This window comes from Corvus brachyrhynchos, unplaced genomic scaffold (genome assembly GCF_000691975.1).
Source record: "Corvus brachyrhynchos isolate BGI_N302 unplaced genomic scaffold, ASM69197v1 scaffold427, whole genome shotgun sequence".
Lineage (NCBI taxonomy): Eukaryota > Metazoa > Chordata > Aves > Passeriformes > Corvidae > Corvus > Corvus brachyrhynchos.
The window spans coordinates 110981-128040 of NW_008239046.1; the positions used below are offsets into that span (position 1 = coordinate 110981).

A 17060-nucleotide genomic window follows, 5' to 3' on the forward strand; every position below is an offset into this window, starting at 1 on the left:
TAAAAACAAAGAGCAGCAGCTTTAAGTTAGCAAGAAACAGATCGATGAAGGAGATAACCAAGTTAAACAAACATGGCAATAAATACATCTTAAAAGACAGTTTCAGATATAAAATCTGAGTTTGGGGATGGAGCTGTATCTTAGGCAATGAAATGAAGGTATATTGCAGTTTCTGAAGAATACAACTGGCATTGGTCAAGTATAAACATTGAAGGAAAAATCCCTTCTTTATAAATCAAGAAAAATGAGCAAATCCAAATCAGTGTTTGCTGGAAGCGCTTCCTCTTTTGAAGCTCGTACAAGTTCTTACCACTGGGCAGTTTCAGGATCTGATTGGTCATGATTCTGCTGACTCTTCCACAGTTTGTTATTAAGAAGAAAAACTGCTAGAGAATTTCAAGTGAGTAATTGCTAATAACAAGGAAAAAATCAGTAACATCTGGAGCTCTTCTTGGGACTTTGCCCCTTTGCCTTCCTTGGAACAGCCCAGTGCAGAGCTGTCACTGGACAGATTTATGTGCTATGGCCTGCAGGACACAGGACTATGTTAGTTCAAAACAAGGAACCCATTTTTGGTACACATCTCACCTTTACAAGACCTCTGAAACAAGGAAATGTACAGCTAACATTATCTTCCTGCTACATGTCACAACTGTTCTCTGAAAGGCTCCATGAGCCCACGTTCTGCCTGGGGGACAACTGCAGCAAGCAGCTGCTGGATTTTCCATGTCACAGTGAAGAAACCGTCTTCAGCCTCAGCGAGTTCATGTGCATCATCCAACAGCCACATGCTGAGGGTGACTGCAGCAGACAAGTGACAGCACCAACTCTCACAGAAGGTTTTGTATTCTAAGAGGATTTCTAGGGAGGTAAGAGCATACTGCTCTCCTGTACTGCTGGACACGTAGCAAAAGACCTAACACGTGGACATGGTATTTAAAGTGAATGCTGCTCTAGAATAAGTCCATATCAGTGTCCTGTGATGGATCAAGAGCATCCTTTGGTAATGAATCTCCTCCTTCTCCCCACTTGCTTTGGCTCATGGTGCAGAGTAGGATCAGTGTGCACAGACTGGAAGGTAACAAATGGCAGGACAAGAGGAACGGCCTCAAATTGTGTGAGGAGAGGTTTAGATTGGATATGAGGGAAAAGAAACAACAGAAAGAGTTTTAAAACATTGGCACAGGCTTCCCAGGGCAGTGGTGGGGTCACCATCCCTGGTTCAGAAACGTGTGGGTGTGGCAGTTGAGGACATGGTTTAATGGTGAACATGGGGGCGGTGGTGTTGGATTGACTGATGGTGACCAGATGATCTGAAATGTGTTTCCCCATCTTAACAATTCTATGACTCCATGAGCTCTGATGTGCTCTGCCTGCTCAGAGCCATCAGCCCAGGGATGAGCCCAGGGCCGCCAAGGTGCAGCACACGGGATCCCTGGCAGTGTCACTGCACACCTGTGTCCTGCCAGCGCTGCCCAAGCTGGGATGGCCAACAGGCTGCACTGAGAGCACTGCAACAGGAGTTTCTTTCTGCTTCAGCTTTTGCCAGCATGTGTTGCACCCTTAAGCTACTTTAACACATTAATCCTTCCATAGACTATAAAGCCAGAAGGGGCACTTCTAACTGCCTCGTACAAGCACTAGTCATTGAATTCCAGGCAGCAATTCCTCTCTTTAGGCTGTACGTTATGCTTGAACTAGACTTTTTTATGAAGAGATTTCAGCCAGAAGAAATGATTAGATCATAGAACCTGACCCTCTGCATATCACAGACCATTACACTTCACCGAGTTCCCCCTGTACTAAGCTCACTAAGTTGTGTTTGGCTAAAGCGTATCACCCTCACAGTTGAACATGTGTATCTCATTTCATATTTGAATTTTCTGGCTTGGGTTTTTATTTGCTCCTGTACCTGTACACAACGGATGTGTTGGCACAGTCATCTTTTCAAACTAAGACTAGGCTCTTCCAGGTGCACTGTCACACCACGTCAGCAGCACACTCCTGGAGGGGTCAAAGTTGCAACAGCAAAGTAGTGGTTTATGCTGATACAGTAAAAATTAATCCATCCCTTGTGCAAAACAAGTTCCACTGGTCTGAGTACACTCATGCTGTCATGGCTGAGTCCACTCTGGGGACTTCTGCAGCTCCGCTGCCATAAACATCAACCACTCTCACTGACACTTCTGACTGCTGGAGCAGGAATATCAGCAATCCTGAAGGAGATACAGGACTGATCTTTCATGATAAAAAATGTCATTCCACAAATATTTAGGCTTTTTTATGCCCCTTCTCTCAAGTTGCAATTGGACAGAATTACTTGTAATACGGTTTATGTTATTTATAAATAATACATAAGCACTTATGTATGGGCTTTTTTGAGTGCTTGCTCAAAACACTGTTAAAACACACATGACATTAAGTGGGCAAATGCAGCCCTTTTATTTCATCCTATAACATCACTCCTGCTTGCAGGACAGTAATTTTGAAATTATTGAGACTGTAGCTAGGATCAAAAAGATTAAATTAATAAAACAGATGAGGAAGATTTCTGTAGCAAGGGGCCAGTTCCTTCAGGCACATACTTGTGAAATGACAAAGATATCAAAGAAATTATTTTTCCAATCTTCAATTTTTGAGCTTTTTATCAAATGCTCTGCTACTTTGTCTGCAAAGCATATCACTGCTTGTAATTAGCCACAGCTTGAGTCCTGTATGCTTTAAATAATAACTCTTCTGATAAATTCTCTATTTTTTAAATTTGAAGTAATTTTGTAATACACCTCCATAATCATTAACTTCAGAGAACAATCTTTAAAGCCTTCTTCGGTATTCAGCGATAACCTACTCTAATATTCTTTTAACTTAGACAAAAGCTAAATGTTAGGTCGCAGCAGAACCAGCTCCTGCCAAAATCTTCAATCCATAAAAACAATATGTTAATGGAAAAAGTTGTTCGTGCTCTTCTACCTTCATAACAATTGTGCAATCATCAATAAGGCTCCTCAGAGGAAGTTTATTCCAAGCAGACACAGAAAAGCAAGTTATACAATATTACCTACATCTTTCAGCAAAAGCAAATGCTCACAGCTACCTATCTGCTACCCAGAAAATGAGCTTTGTTCCTATCTTGCAGTTTATTAATTTGGAAGCTCTGCCATGGTACCAGTTACAGATGCAGAGGAGATCACAGTACAATCTGAACTGTATTCAATGGCTTATTCCAAATTCCTGCTTCCCTGCAGAATGTGGCTGGCAGAGCTCACTGACAACCTCTCAAGAGAAGGATCAGGGAAAAGAGGTCAAATTGCTGTGCTCTGTCAAGTTGTGCTGATTCTCTGTAAGGTAAGCAGCTGTCAAGGGATTTTCCTGTAATGCCTCTTGAAAAAACTAGTTGCTACAAGCCTAAAGCTAATCACCAACGTGTTTCTGAACACACCAGAATCAGGAATTCAACCTGAAAAACTGATAAAGGAAATTTCACAACCAAGTTTAAAAGAGGCACTTGAAGAAGACAGTAGTAAAGGTAGATAAATCATTAAGTTAAACATGCACCATGAGCACTCACAGAGATCCTGTAAAGCTCCAGCTCCTCACTTAGACAAACCTCAGGGACTGTCATAAAGTGTCACACACCAGGAACACTGATCAGACCAAGGGGCCAGCTACCAGCATATCCTGCCTTCAACAGCAGCCAGAATCCCTGAGAAAAGGTCAAACCCTACAAAAGATGGTACCTACTTCCTCCAAGGATTCTCCCAACCAATTTCAGCTCAGGATACCTCCCAACTTTTGCTGCTTGTTTAGAGAGTAACCTCCAAAAGGTCTCTATGTGCAGCGAACTTTCTGCACCCACCATGTGCTTCAGCAAGAAGCACCCTGGTCTGTTCCCCCTGAAACTGGCTCCTGCTGGTTTCATCTGCTGGCCCAGTCCTTCCACAGGATCAGGCAGTGAATACTCATTGCTCCATCACCTTCTCACAGCACTCAGGATTCTGAGAGTCAGAGAAGGATCCCACACTGGTTTGGAATGGAAGGGACCTTCAATCCCATCCATTTCCACCCCCTGCCATGGGTAGGGACACCTTCCACCAGACCAGGTTGCTCCAAGCCCTGTCCAACCTGGCCTTGGACACTCCCAGTCCATCATATTCCAGGTGATATGATCTGCCCATAGTGAAAGGCTTCAGGTAACTTTAAAAAAGTCAGGAGCAACAAAATTCCAGGGATTATTAAGTACTAAACTAAGTGAAACACATTAGCTAACATTAACAGGGCTGCAGAGACAGGAAAGGTGGCATCCATTCTGAAAAGTACTTCAGCAGAAACAGGCAAGTACAAATTAGTAGAAAATACAGTAAATGAAAATAAAAATCACAGATACTTATGACCAGTGATATTCAGTGCTGATAAAGGTACGAGTAGTAGGTGTTAAAAAAAGTAATTCATAAAACCTATTTAACAATGTGCACACATTTGGCAGCTACAGTTTGGAAATGGATCTTTAAAATCCATTTTACTAAATCCATTGAACTAAGTTCAACAATTCAGTAGTGAAGAAAAAGATAAATAAATTTTAGGCATTATAATGAAAGGAATATAAACCAAAAGAGGAACCCTATTCTGCCATAAATCCACAATGTACCTGCATATAAAATGCTGCACATAATTGTTACCTTTTAATCTCAGAACACATCTAAAAGTAGTGGAAACCACATAGAAAAGTCCATGATGACACAATGAGACATATGAAGAAACACTCGTTATATTCAGGGTGAAATGAAGAAGAAGATGGTGGAGAGGTAAAATCATGAGTGGTATCAAGCAGATAAACAAATTACTGTCCACTGTTTCTCATTAAAAAAGATGTAGAAAGGAATCTGATGAAATGACCAAATAATACTTCAAAATTTAGGTGCTTTCTCATGCAATGAATTTAAGAGGCAGAAGTTACTGCCACAGGGCATTAAAGAGCAAAAAATATGGAAGAGGTAACAAAAGGCCTGCACATTCCTGGAGGATTTCTGTCAGTGATCCCGGACACGGCGGTCCCTGTGCAGCTCTCGGGTTACCTGTTAGTAAATGCCAGGAGAATATACCAGAAGGAACTGACCCACAATTCTGTTTCTTATCCTTTATCCCAAATATCTCTGGTCATTGGCAGCCACAGCACACACTGGATCTTCATCTGACAGCAGCAGGAGTTCTGAGCATGTTCAGTTTTGTCCATTTTTTGCTGACCTTTGCAGACACTGGCTGGTATCTCTCCTGCCTGGGTCTCTATTCTTTCCTGCCCTGACCTCCATCAAGACAGGCACAGCTCATTAGATGATCCTGGACACCAGACATCAGGTCACTTTGCTGACTTGGCAGGAATTTCACCTGAAAAGTGCTAGTGCAATTAAAAAATTGCTGCCTTTACCATAGCCTTTAATACCCTCATGGGAAGAGGCTACATTTTATGTAGTAATATGAGCAAGAATGATCCTGCTCATACCAAATAGGTCATCCACCCCTAGGGGAAAAATAGTAAGAACACAAAAAAACATTCTTTCTCCAAGAATTTGGGACCAGAACAAGCTGCTGTTGGAGGGGAACAGCAAGGCACCCATCTCCTCTCCTAAAAAACCTGTCCAAAAAAATGTTTATTTCATTTCAAATGGAGTGACAATTGCTAGAGTCCATACAATTAGTCAGCAATTGACCAGCCTAATCCTTACTGCTACAACCTTTATCCAGTGACTGAAGCCAGGACAAATGCAAATACTCACAATTAGTATCACCTTTTAAAATTCATTTCTGTAGTGCCTGGCAGACTGGCTGATTTGTGTTTGCTCCATCAGCCTTCCCACTCTCTCCTAGCAGGACCCTGCTCATACATGACCTGTTTGACATTCTCCCATCAGTTCCACATTTGGGTAAAAATCTAATTTGAAGTCACATTGCTTTCACCTTCTACCAATATTCTGCACCTTCTGGTTTCAATCATAAGCTGAGAAAAACCCGATTTCCCCAAGCATTCCTCCTCCCCAGGGCTTCAAACACACGCAGGCCACAGAACAGTTAACAGTTAAATATTTTCTTGCCAATATTTTAAGAGTGCAGAAGGTTCCAAATTGCTGGTAAAATAAACAATGCCAGACTGTGAAAACTCCTGCCTGCCATATACTCTGATGTTAACAAGAGTTTCTTTATTACTGTAACCTTTCAGAAGAGAACAAAAATTATTTCTCTACCCTACTTCTGCCCTCAAGTAAAAGGCAGAGGAGGAAAGTGAACTATGAAAATGCTGCATGGTAAGATATTGTGAGTTTTCCATCTTACTTCTGCATTTCATTCAGACTCAATGCTGCTGTGAATAAGTAAACTTCCAGAAGATCCTAAAAGCATGGGCAAGGATTTTAAGAAGCCAAGATCTTCCTTACACAGGTTCCTGAATAATGTGGATTAAACCTATATAGTGGTTATCTTCCTTTCTGCAAGGACATCATAAAACAGGAAATACAAATGGGCAAATTCAGGATGCTTTCAAGAAGACACTTTATTTTTAAGCTCCTTGGTACCTGGCTCTGTCCTCTGGGGCTTTAATCGTGTGTTTCCACCAATTACAGGGGCTCTGCCACTTCCCCACTTTTAAAAAATGAAGTCTTCAAACAGCATCTCCAACAGAACTGCTGGTACTCAGCATCAGTGAGAAATTACTCCATAGCTATGGGGACACCCCCTAAAACCACTGCACCAGGCCTGCCTTCTGTTCCCTGCCAGATCCTTCTGGATGCCCAAGCTCTGTGAAAACCCATTTAGACCAGGGTTGCTCATTTCACATTGACCAAGATTGTACTGACCCCATCTCTCACCCATGACATCCCAACCATAAAAATGTCCCTTTTTATGTGCACTTATTCTCCTGGCCCCAAGGCCTCCGGACTAACTTGAAAGTCAACATGATGCACACTTTGCTAGCAACAAAGAGAGATCTCTAAGATTAGATATGCTGGTATTTAGGTCAAAACTTTTAAGTTTTGGCATTATTTCCTGACCTTTGAATGAAATAACAAAATTCAAGCTCTTACAGAAGTGTAATGGTAATTAACTAGTTAATAGAGATAAAGCAAGTGCTGTGTAAGACCAGAAAGAAAAGAGACAACTGAGGACACACAAAGGAATAGAATCCACTGAGATTCTCAGACCAGGATGGAAAACAGAAAAGCACCTGAGCTTCCCTAGATGTGTACAAAAGTATCCTCTGCTGTTGCTTATACTAGGGTTGTAAAAGAAATCAGAGGAGTGAGCAAGTGTGGAAGCAGGCATTGGGATTACTGAGGGGATTGCACTTGCACTTCCTGATAATTATCTGTGGGAGCAGTTAGCAAAAGCAGTCAAAAAAAAAAAAGGGGTTTCAAAGAGCTGTCAGTTCTGCAAATGGATAAAACGGGCCAGGGAACTCAGAAAATGGAAGCAAAAGCTAAACCAAGCTCTAACAAGAAAACACAAGACTCACTGCTGAAGTGGAAGCAGAAGATGTCAGTGACTTTCTGCAGTGAAAACCACAAGCAACAATGTGATTAAAATCTATGGGGACAACAGAGAACCTCTCAATGGTTTGTTTGGTTTGATTTAGGACACTGGTCTTGGTATTATTTCTGTTTTTATGAAGGAGCTTAAAAGCACATTCTGGGAGAAGAACCTTTCCCTATATAATGGACATAGAGTAATGTAATACTGAAAAAATACGTAATACTGAAAAAAAAAGGTACCTCTAGCAAAGGTGCCACAAGGCAGCTTCCAGTGTAATTCCTGCAGCCACTCTAGCAAGGCACAGAACAGGCCAAGGACACCACCTTACAGTAACAGGATCCAACACATCTGGGAAATTTAAATTGATTTTTTTATGCCAGAATTGATTTTTTTATGCCAGAAAACTGGGGCAGGCCAGCTGAAAAGAACCCAAGCATTTATTGTATCTTTATTTCAATACCAGGCATCGTCAGCATGGCCCAAACATTTCACCCAGGTGTGTTGGTTCCACAGATGCTGTCTCTAGAACAACCACATCAAAAGCAACCTGAGAAAGAGACCCCTATTTCAAAACTCCGTGTGCTGGTAAAGCTAAATCTGCATCATTACTGTTTGTTTCAGACATCATCACAGTTGAGATAATTCAAGGTAAAATTCCACATTCATGCACTGTCCTACATATTTAAGTTATTAAGATTTCCAGAATCAAATTTACTCTGGAAAAGTACCTGCTACTATTATTCATTTATGAAATGACAAAGCACTGGAAACTTACTGTGAACTCTCAAGCTCTTTGAGAAAATTTCAAGGGTCGATGAACTTTTTTTGATGATGTTCTTGAAACAGTAACTTCAGCTAATCATACAGTGTCTGGCATCCTATTAAAAAACCCCACAAAAACCATACAGACCAATTTGGTATCTCACTGCTTTGGCAAGGGTTTAGTTTCTTTGCTTTTTATAAAAGGGAACACTAGAAACTGGTGAGATTTTATATCTTCTAAGTGGTTACCAAAAAATATAACATCTTTCTCCTTAAAAAGTCCTAGTAAAGCATTTCAAAAAATATATAGATAATTTAAAACTCAAACTTCTCTTCTTTAGTTTTATAGGTTTTTAAAAACCTTTTTTACCTGTACTGAACATCCTCTCCCCAGTCCATTTCCTCAAACAAAATCAGTACCTTCACTGCAATATTTCACTTCAGTATATTCCCTTCATCCCAACTACCCATTCCAGCCCCAAAATACTGCACCCACTTCCCTTCTGCCCCAATCTCTCTCAAAAATGTAGTTTCTCTCCTGTGCATCCAAAATAGACTCCGTGACTTCCCATCAGATTTCAGAGACAGGCCTGGAAAGGACCCCTCAACATCGCAGTACAGCAGCTTCCCACTTCCATTCATACAAAGATCAAGTTCTATTTTAAAATGGTATCAATTTTACACCCTGTCCTCTCATCCTCTAAAGCCCTTCTACAACTTACTGGTCTCACTCCAACCACGCCTTCTGAGCGTTTAGTTACAAGGGTCAAACTTTCTGTTCTCCACAGTAAGAATAACTTAAACAGAATTAAACTGAGTTCAGGATCTGCAGCTACTGTAAAGTAAATTGGCATTATTAATAAACTGAAGTATTTTAATTGTGGAAAGAGTATCAAGACAGAAAATGGTGTTCAAGTTCCCAAGCCAATTTCAGCTCTCAGTTACATGTATCGATTCTGATGCTGTTACTTCAGATGTACATGAGTGTAATTGAGAGCAAATTATGGGTCACTGGGTACAAACAGCTCTAGCTAAAAGTGTAACAAAGGCTGTATTGTGCAACACACAGCAGAGCCAATAAACGAATTCAAAAGACACCTAGATGTGTTCCTGGAAAAAAAAGGGGGTAGGAGTCTAAGTGGTCTGGTGGGAAAACAGGAAAGTGAGATTATGATAAATTAAAACAGGTTTGGCACACTGGGCTGGACAGCCCCTCCTAGTCTTATCTCTTTTAGAACATTTATTCATTATAAAATGAATTGTCATTTTGCACTGAAAACAACTTTAATTCTTCAGCAGCAGAATGCCACCACAACACACACGATCAAGGCAGGTGAAGTGAACCTACAACCAGTTACAAGTATTGGAATAAAGCCTGATGGATCTTCCTGAGATACTACAGGATTTGCACCCACAAGTATTAGTGTGGGGTGCCTGGAGGAGGAAGGGGTGTTTGGGTTTTTTTGGTTTGGGATTTTTTGAGTGGTTGAAAGTCTATAATTTCTTTATTTATTTAACCCTCATACCTCTTGTCCTGTTATCAGCTGAAATCTCGTTCCAGGGGACACCTACATGTCCTTCTGATCAACTCTGCAGCTTCATCTAAGGGTATTAAAATACACTTAAACTTGTAACAACTTTTAAATCCACAGAGTTACTAAAGCACAGTACTGAGATCAGCCAGGTTAATACTCAGGTAGCTCCAGAACTCCCTTAGGGATAAAATAGCAGCAATGTCTAGTCCTGAGAGAATTCCCTTTCCAAACTGATGAGGCAGCTGCCAGTTTGCACAGTATAAAGCTATTCCCTGCAAGCCACGAGGTGGAGATCTCTGGCAAAGCAGGATCCAAAGGAAGTCTTTTACCCAGCCTAATGTTACTATTAACACTTGGAGCCATTGCATCAAGCCAATTTTTCTGTTTGTTTTTAAAGTTTGATAGAAATGTCACTAGTGGAAAAATTAAGTAAAGAGCACTGGTTAGCCACAGAACTGGACACACCTGGCTGCAAACCCACCAAAAGAGACTGACTTCATTAGTACTAGGGACAGCAGAGTAAAATTTATATCTGAAATATGCCTGCACCAGTAGAATTTGCTGAGGCCACAGGCTCTCCGTGTGTTTTTACAGCTGTGTCAAGTTTGGGTTTCTGACTCTTGCCGACATTCAGGAGTGCTGAAGGAGCTCAGGCTAACAGGTCCCAAAACTTTTTAGCAGAGATTTAAATCTCAGCAGTTTTAACAACCAGGTTTTGAAATAATACAAACTCCATTTGGAGCTGGAGCTGATGTAAATTAGCAGTTAAAATGCTTTACATTCTACCCCTTTTGGCTTCAATGAACCAGTTAAGAGCAGATGGCACATTTCAATAAACCATCAGTATCACTTCAGGAATACAGTGTCCATTTTCTGCATCAAGTGTTGGCATTGTTGCTAGATTGGAAGCAAGCTAAAGAACTGCAACTTTGTATGTCAACAAGTTAAACTAATTGCATCCAGACAGCAATTCCATCCAGGTGCTCTGTCACTTGTACCACAATACAGGAATTGGGAGTTAAATCTTGACCTTTGATACACTGCATGAGAGAAAAGGCAAGGAATGGATTTCCTAACCTCCTACGATCTATGCAGATGATAATTTAGTGCTCTGAACGTATTCAGTAAAGTTTCTTTTCATTTACCTTACTTCTGAAAAAGACTCAGATTCTGAAATTTAAAAGCATTGACAGAGGAACATTAATGTCATCTTCTTTTTATCTACTATTCTTGATGTATTTGACCACCTTCTTTTGGAGCCAGAATATTTACTGACTGCAGGACTACATTACTTGAAAATAAATTGCACACATCCCTCCATCAGGTCACAAATCCTCTGTTATTACCTCAGCTTCAGTTTAAAAAAAATCATTAGGGATAAAGAGATCAAGATTAAGAAAGAGAAAGTAGCACTAGGGAAACTGCCCTTTATTGGTCACTCAAAATTCCTTGCAATTGCTAAAGGTGAGAGGTGAGAAAGACTTCAGTCAGGGTACAGCCCTGTGAAAGGAAGGAAAGTGAGTGGAGAAGAGTGAACAAACATGGAAAAAACAGGAAAAAAATGCAGGGGCATGGGTGAAGTGGGATATGAAGCCAGAATCACTGGCACTGAGGAAGGAAAATAAAGCAGTGGTAAGGAACAAGGGAATTGGTAATATCTTCCAACATCAGTGCATAGATAACTTTTATCTAACATACAACAAATACTACCAGAAGAGACTAAGAAGTTTGTTTATCTCAACAAAATCCCATTAGCTTTGGGTTGCAGGGACCTCAAAGCTCACCCCATCCCACCCCTGCCATGGGCAGGGACACCTTCCACTGTCCCAGGCTGCTCCAACCTGGCCTTGGACACTTCCAGGGATCCAGGGGCAGCCACAGCTTCTCTGGGCACCCTGTGCCAGGGCCTGCCCACCCTCACAGGGAAGAATTCCTTCTGCATGTCTAACCCAAATTCCCTCCCTTTCAATGTGAAGCCATCCCCCTTTGTCCTGTCACTGCAGTTCCTGAGGAAGGGTCCCTCTCTGGCTTCTCTGTAGCCCCTTCAGATTCTGGAAAGGGACTGTGAGGTCTCCACACAACCTTCTCTTCTCCAGCCTCAACAGCTCCAACATTCTCAGCCTGTCTCCATAGGGGACTGACTACAAATAATGACTATAAGATCAGGAATAAATAAAAGATTAAAGAAAAGAAAAGAACAAAACAAACCACTGCAAGACTACAGGTGAAGAGAACAGTCCTGATTTCCAAATTTACCCCCAGGGAGTCCACTCTGCTTTCTCACTCCCCCTCAGTGCCTGCGCAGGAGTTCACTTCTCACCCAAGGAGGCTCATTAAACCAAGGGGCCTCTGTGCAGCTCAGCTGTACTAAATACACACACAGGTGTAACTACTTTGGAGATTAAGCCCTGAAATGTGCAGGTTCTTCCTCTGAGCATCTGCTGTGGCCACATAAAGGCTGTGCTAGCAGCAGGCCACAGCCTGGTGTATTACAGGAATCACAGTATGCAAGCTAAGCACGCTGGAGATTCCACTGCAGGGTCATTCCTACAAAGACTGCACAATTTAAATTTAAATTCAAGGATAAACTGACTAGATGCCTAACCTGACAAGGCAGGGAATGAATGGCATTCCAGAAACTTCAGAGCTCCTTGCAGTTTCATCACACAGCAACCATGCTGCTGCAAAATGCATGTATAAACACTTCAGGGTACAGACTGGATGAAAACATAACGACACTGGTGGGGTTTTTATACTTTGGGGAATTTTGTGCAGCAACGCAATCGTTTAGTTTGCATAAATGGAAACCCTGTGCATCCCTTTAAAAAGAACTGACTAAGCACTATTTTTTTTCCCCTAAGGTTTACTGTAAAGCTTTCAATACAGGCCTAACCTTCAGCATTCTTCACTTTGGAGTCCTGCATTGCTTGGAAGGGCAGCAAACAGCCAGCTTTGCTCCTCTTTGCTGTCTGCTGCTTCCAACCCTGCACAGAAAACTACAAACCAGCACTCTGTTCATAGAAGACAAAATGAGGGTCAAAAGAAACAGACAAATCATTTTCTGCTCCAAAGGTTCATTTTCTTCATGGAATCAGACAGAAACTTTCAGGTGCTTTGGGAGGTGATGTGTTTGGCCGGGGTTTGTTTTGGGTTTGGGATTTTTTTCGCTTTTCAAGAAGAAGAACCTTAAATTTACACCCAGAGTAAAGATCTGAGCTGTGTGCAGTTCCTAGAGAAAGCAGAATCAACCAGTGGTATGATATGGAAGGCACTGGATAAGGACAAAAATGAAGAAGCTCTTTCATTCAGTCTTTTCCACCAGTACATCTGATTTGTCAGGCTCACTCACACTGCCCTACCAGAAAGAGGAGATTCCCATACTGGAATTTATCTAAGCACATTAATATAGCAAAAAACTCTCAGATGTACGAATCTAGATTTAATTCAAAAGAAGATTAACAGGATATCTTGTCTTTAAAAGCAACGTGTAACGAAGTAAAGCTACGGAATTCCAAACAACTAGGAACAAACTCTGTTTGTTCAAACCCTGCTGATGGAATAACTGAAGTTACACCAGAACCAACACCTTCTAAAACCACATACAAATCAAAGGATCAGAGAGAAACTTCTTGCATTACTAATATGATCGCATCCCAGATCCTAACTCACTGGTTAATTCCCTTGTCTGGCAGCTTCTCCAACAGAACTGACAACTAAGGCTTGACAATACACCATTAATTACTGCTATATGAAAACTGTCACTTCTCTAGCAGCATAATTTATTTTACTCATAGACAAACCTCTGTTTAATAACTGAACAGTTCTCTTCCTTTTCAACAACACGGGAGATCTTTCCCAGCCCTGTTCTCCCACAGAAGTGCCCTGAACACAGGCAGCCTCACCAGTATCAGGTCTGCTGTCACCTACTTCCACTGCCTCTGCAATGCCTTCTCTTCAGGCAATTACCAACACCCAACTGGAGAAACACATTTTCAGACTTTAAGGACAGAAATTACCAATACAACCAACTACCATAACTTTCCTCAGAATAAGCCAGAATGATCCAACCCTCCTCTTCCTTGAAACTTGCAAATGAACTCTCCTTAGAACTACTCTCTCCTTAGAACACCTTTTTTGTGATAAAGATCAGGCACAGAGAGAATCCAAAATGAAAAATACACTAAGGACTAATTACAGTCATGTGCAGGAACTTGACAAAAACCCCTTTTTGATTAACTTTCCTTTAACCATTTTAGATACAGAGGAAACTCAAGAGCTCTGCTGGAATTACTGAAGTTGTGGCTGTAGATTTGGCACTAGTCACATTCCCCCCTACCCCAGCTGCTTACTCCTATCCCCATTCTGTTATAGCAGCATCCGTTTCTGCAATCACATGGCAAATCATGTAGGAAATTAATTAATTTCAGACAAATCAAAACCTTTATCCAGGCCATGATACGCTTTCAGGAACAAGGCCGGTGGCTCAATACAGCAGGTACCAGCTGAAGCTGGTAAAGACATCAAACAGGTTGATTCTCAGGCATTTTTCTAAGATACCCAAATCCACAAAAGCACTAAAAGATGGGAATCTTTCAATTCCAATGGGATTAACACCACCAGAGAGGACTTACCCCCATCACCTTCCCACGCTGCTCGACATCCTCCCACATGCAGTGAACGATGTAGCGACACATGTACTTCCCTGTGCGGCCCTCCTGCTTCAGCCGCACCAGGCACATCCTGCAAGAGCACACACCACAGTCAGAGCTCCTGAGCTTTTTTTAAAAAGGAAAGAGTACATTAAATACATTCCAGCTCATTTAAGATTTTCCTTATGGTATGTGTTTGTGATCAGGAGAAAAACACACACAGATTTTTTTTTTAATAATCTATGACAAGCTTTTCCATTCTGTACTCAGGAGCTGTATCTGCTGGATTTTGGCCAATCCAGCCATGGAAGAGTGACAGTGGACTCTATTCTTGTTGACAGTACTGTAATCTAGTTAAACACTACTGCAACCTAAATTCCTCAGCCTTAAGAACACCTCACCCTCTGGAGCAGGAACACATGGCTTGTCTAATCCCAGGCTTTGAGCCAGCTGTAGCTCAGCTTGGTACACTCAAGTGCTGTAAGAGCCCAACTAGCCAAGCTGGGAAAGCTTAAGCAAGTTACAGTCTTCAACCAATCCACATCAGCAATGTCCTGAATTTCAACTGCAGGGGTCTTTGGATACATGTCCGGGCACCGGGCAAAACCCCCACATGAAAGACCAACTCAGAGGTTTGTAAGCACATTGTGAGATCTTAATGAGAATATCAGGCTGAGTTGTTTTACCTTTTTTTTTTTTTTTTAAAGCATTAAAGCCACTTGAACTTCATTGCTGCTGTTCTGCCTACAAAATAAAATAATCATTTTATTTTGCCTATTATAAAACATCTGTAAAGAGCATGAACTGAAGCCCAGGCTGATTCCTCACTGGGCTGGGACCGGTCCCATTACCTGCCCCATCTTCTCTACCTCATTCAGCAACTCTGCTCCTGTGCTGAAAGACAGAAGTGCCTATCCAGGACTGACTGAGTCACTATAGACGAGGTGATGCTCAAACACTGGAGCTGAGAGAAGTCACTGCTTTTCATAGACATGCTACAGGTAGGAAAATGCTCCCAGTTCCTGTAAAACCAAGACAGCAGAGCTGCTGGAGGCCACTGTGGAGCTGGTACACCCTAACAATGGTGAATGTGCCACAAGAGCTAAAAGGAAAACATGATTATTTATTTTTTAATAGGTTCATTTCTTTAGTGAATTTAAGATCTATAAGCATTACAAGTATTTGGTGACCCATGAGTGCCAGCTCAAACAGGGAAAATCACAAACAGCTGAAGTGTGCTAAGATGACTTGTAAAAGGACAGAGGTCCATCTTTATGATGGGTTCTGTCTTGTGTATGGATTAGTAGAGGAATATTTTTCAATATGCAGAAGAAGTAAAACTTACTGCCAGGGACAGTCACAGAGACAAAAACTGAAGGGAGAAAACCCTGCACCAGTCCTATATTCTTATTGCTAGTTAGAACCACTGTCCCAGCAAACAAATGCAATTAAGATGGTACCAAAACCAAATCCTCACTTTCTCACAGAAGGATGACAAAGCTTTCTGTTCAAACAGCGATCAGAGAACAGCTGTCTGAGAACAGCTGTCCAGGTACCAGACCTTCCACAAAACAAATGCACAAAGGGCTTAAAACTTTCGGTTTACTGCTACCAGTTTCAAAACCTTTGTTTCTCTTGTGCATTTTCATAACTGAACTGTACAAAGAAGTGAATTACTGAATTCAAAATTTTTACTCACTCTTAACAAGTCAAAGAGAAAAAGACTCAGCCTAAAAGACTAATTTTGGGCTAAATAAAGCATTTTTGTACTTCTCTTGCTGAATAGGTGAACTCAGGGGTGAAAAGTTCAGGGGCAAGAAAAGCTCCCCCTGAGCATAAACAGTGTTTCCTATCCTGTGCGCCTTCAGTGGTGGTGAAGCAGGAGAGCAGTGCAGAGACCAACAGGCAACAACTGGTCAATGATGAGCAGGACTGGAGTGGTGTTCAGAAGAAAACCTGCTACTCAATGGAGCCTAGGAGGCAGCTCTGCATTTGGATGCACAGTGCTGTCACACAGCTCTTCTGCAGCACCACGAGTGAGATCATGGAATTTTGCAGCTTATTTGAAAGTTTGGAAGTTTGTTACTGCACCTGCTGTCTGAGGTGCAGACTCTTTAAAGCCTACAGACCTCCTAACTAGCTCACCATGGTGTGAAACATTTCATCGTTTCACTGCACAATCTGTTCTGTAGTTTAGACAAATACTGACTCATCTTCATCAAACCCTGAAAGGAAAATTACTCCAAACTATCTTTAGAAAGCTGTCTACCTCACCCTGGTTGGGTTGGATAATTTTTGCTGTATTTAAGTTATGCAGAGAGATTATCTTAGAAGAAAATGATATGGAAGGATGGCTGAAAAGGATCAGGAGCATCTGTAACTCATCTCAGCTGAGATGTTGCAGTTTCTCACAACAGCCTCAGCTACAACTGCTTCTGTCAGTGTTGCCAGAGTGCCAGACTGGCCTAAACACCAGAAGTGGTGGTTGACAACCCCTGATCACTGCTGTGAGGTGCCCTGTACCATGCATCAAGGTGTGATGAGCCATTCAGGGTAAAGCTTACTCGGACTTTCCTGCTGTCCCCGTTCCTGGCCA

At 41.7% G+C, this 17060-nt stretch overlaps 1 protein-coding gene across 1 annotated transcript in view; it reads right to left on the reverse strand.

Annotated features, from left to right (window-relative positions):
- The window catches only part of LOC103619008 (ubiquinol-cytochrome-c reductase complex assembly factor 1), a 43191-nt gene that overhangs the window by 8028 nt on the left and 18103 nt on the right, over positions 1 to 17060 (reverse strand). The window contains exon 5 of the mRNA XM_017739039.1: positions 14447 to 14555. Coding sequence (XP_017594528.1) covers positions 14447 to 14555 — 109 coding nt within the window. The remainder of the gene's footprint in view (positions 1 to 14446; positions 14556 to 17060) is intronic.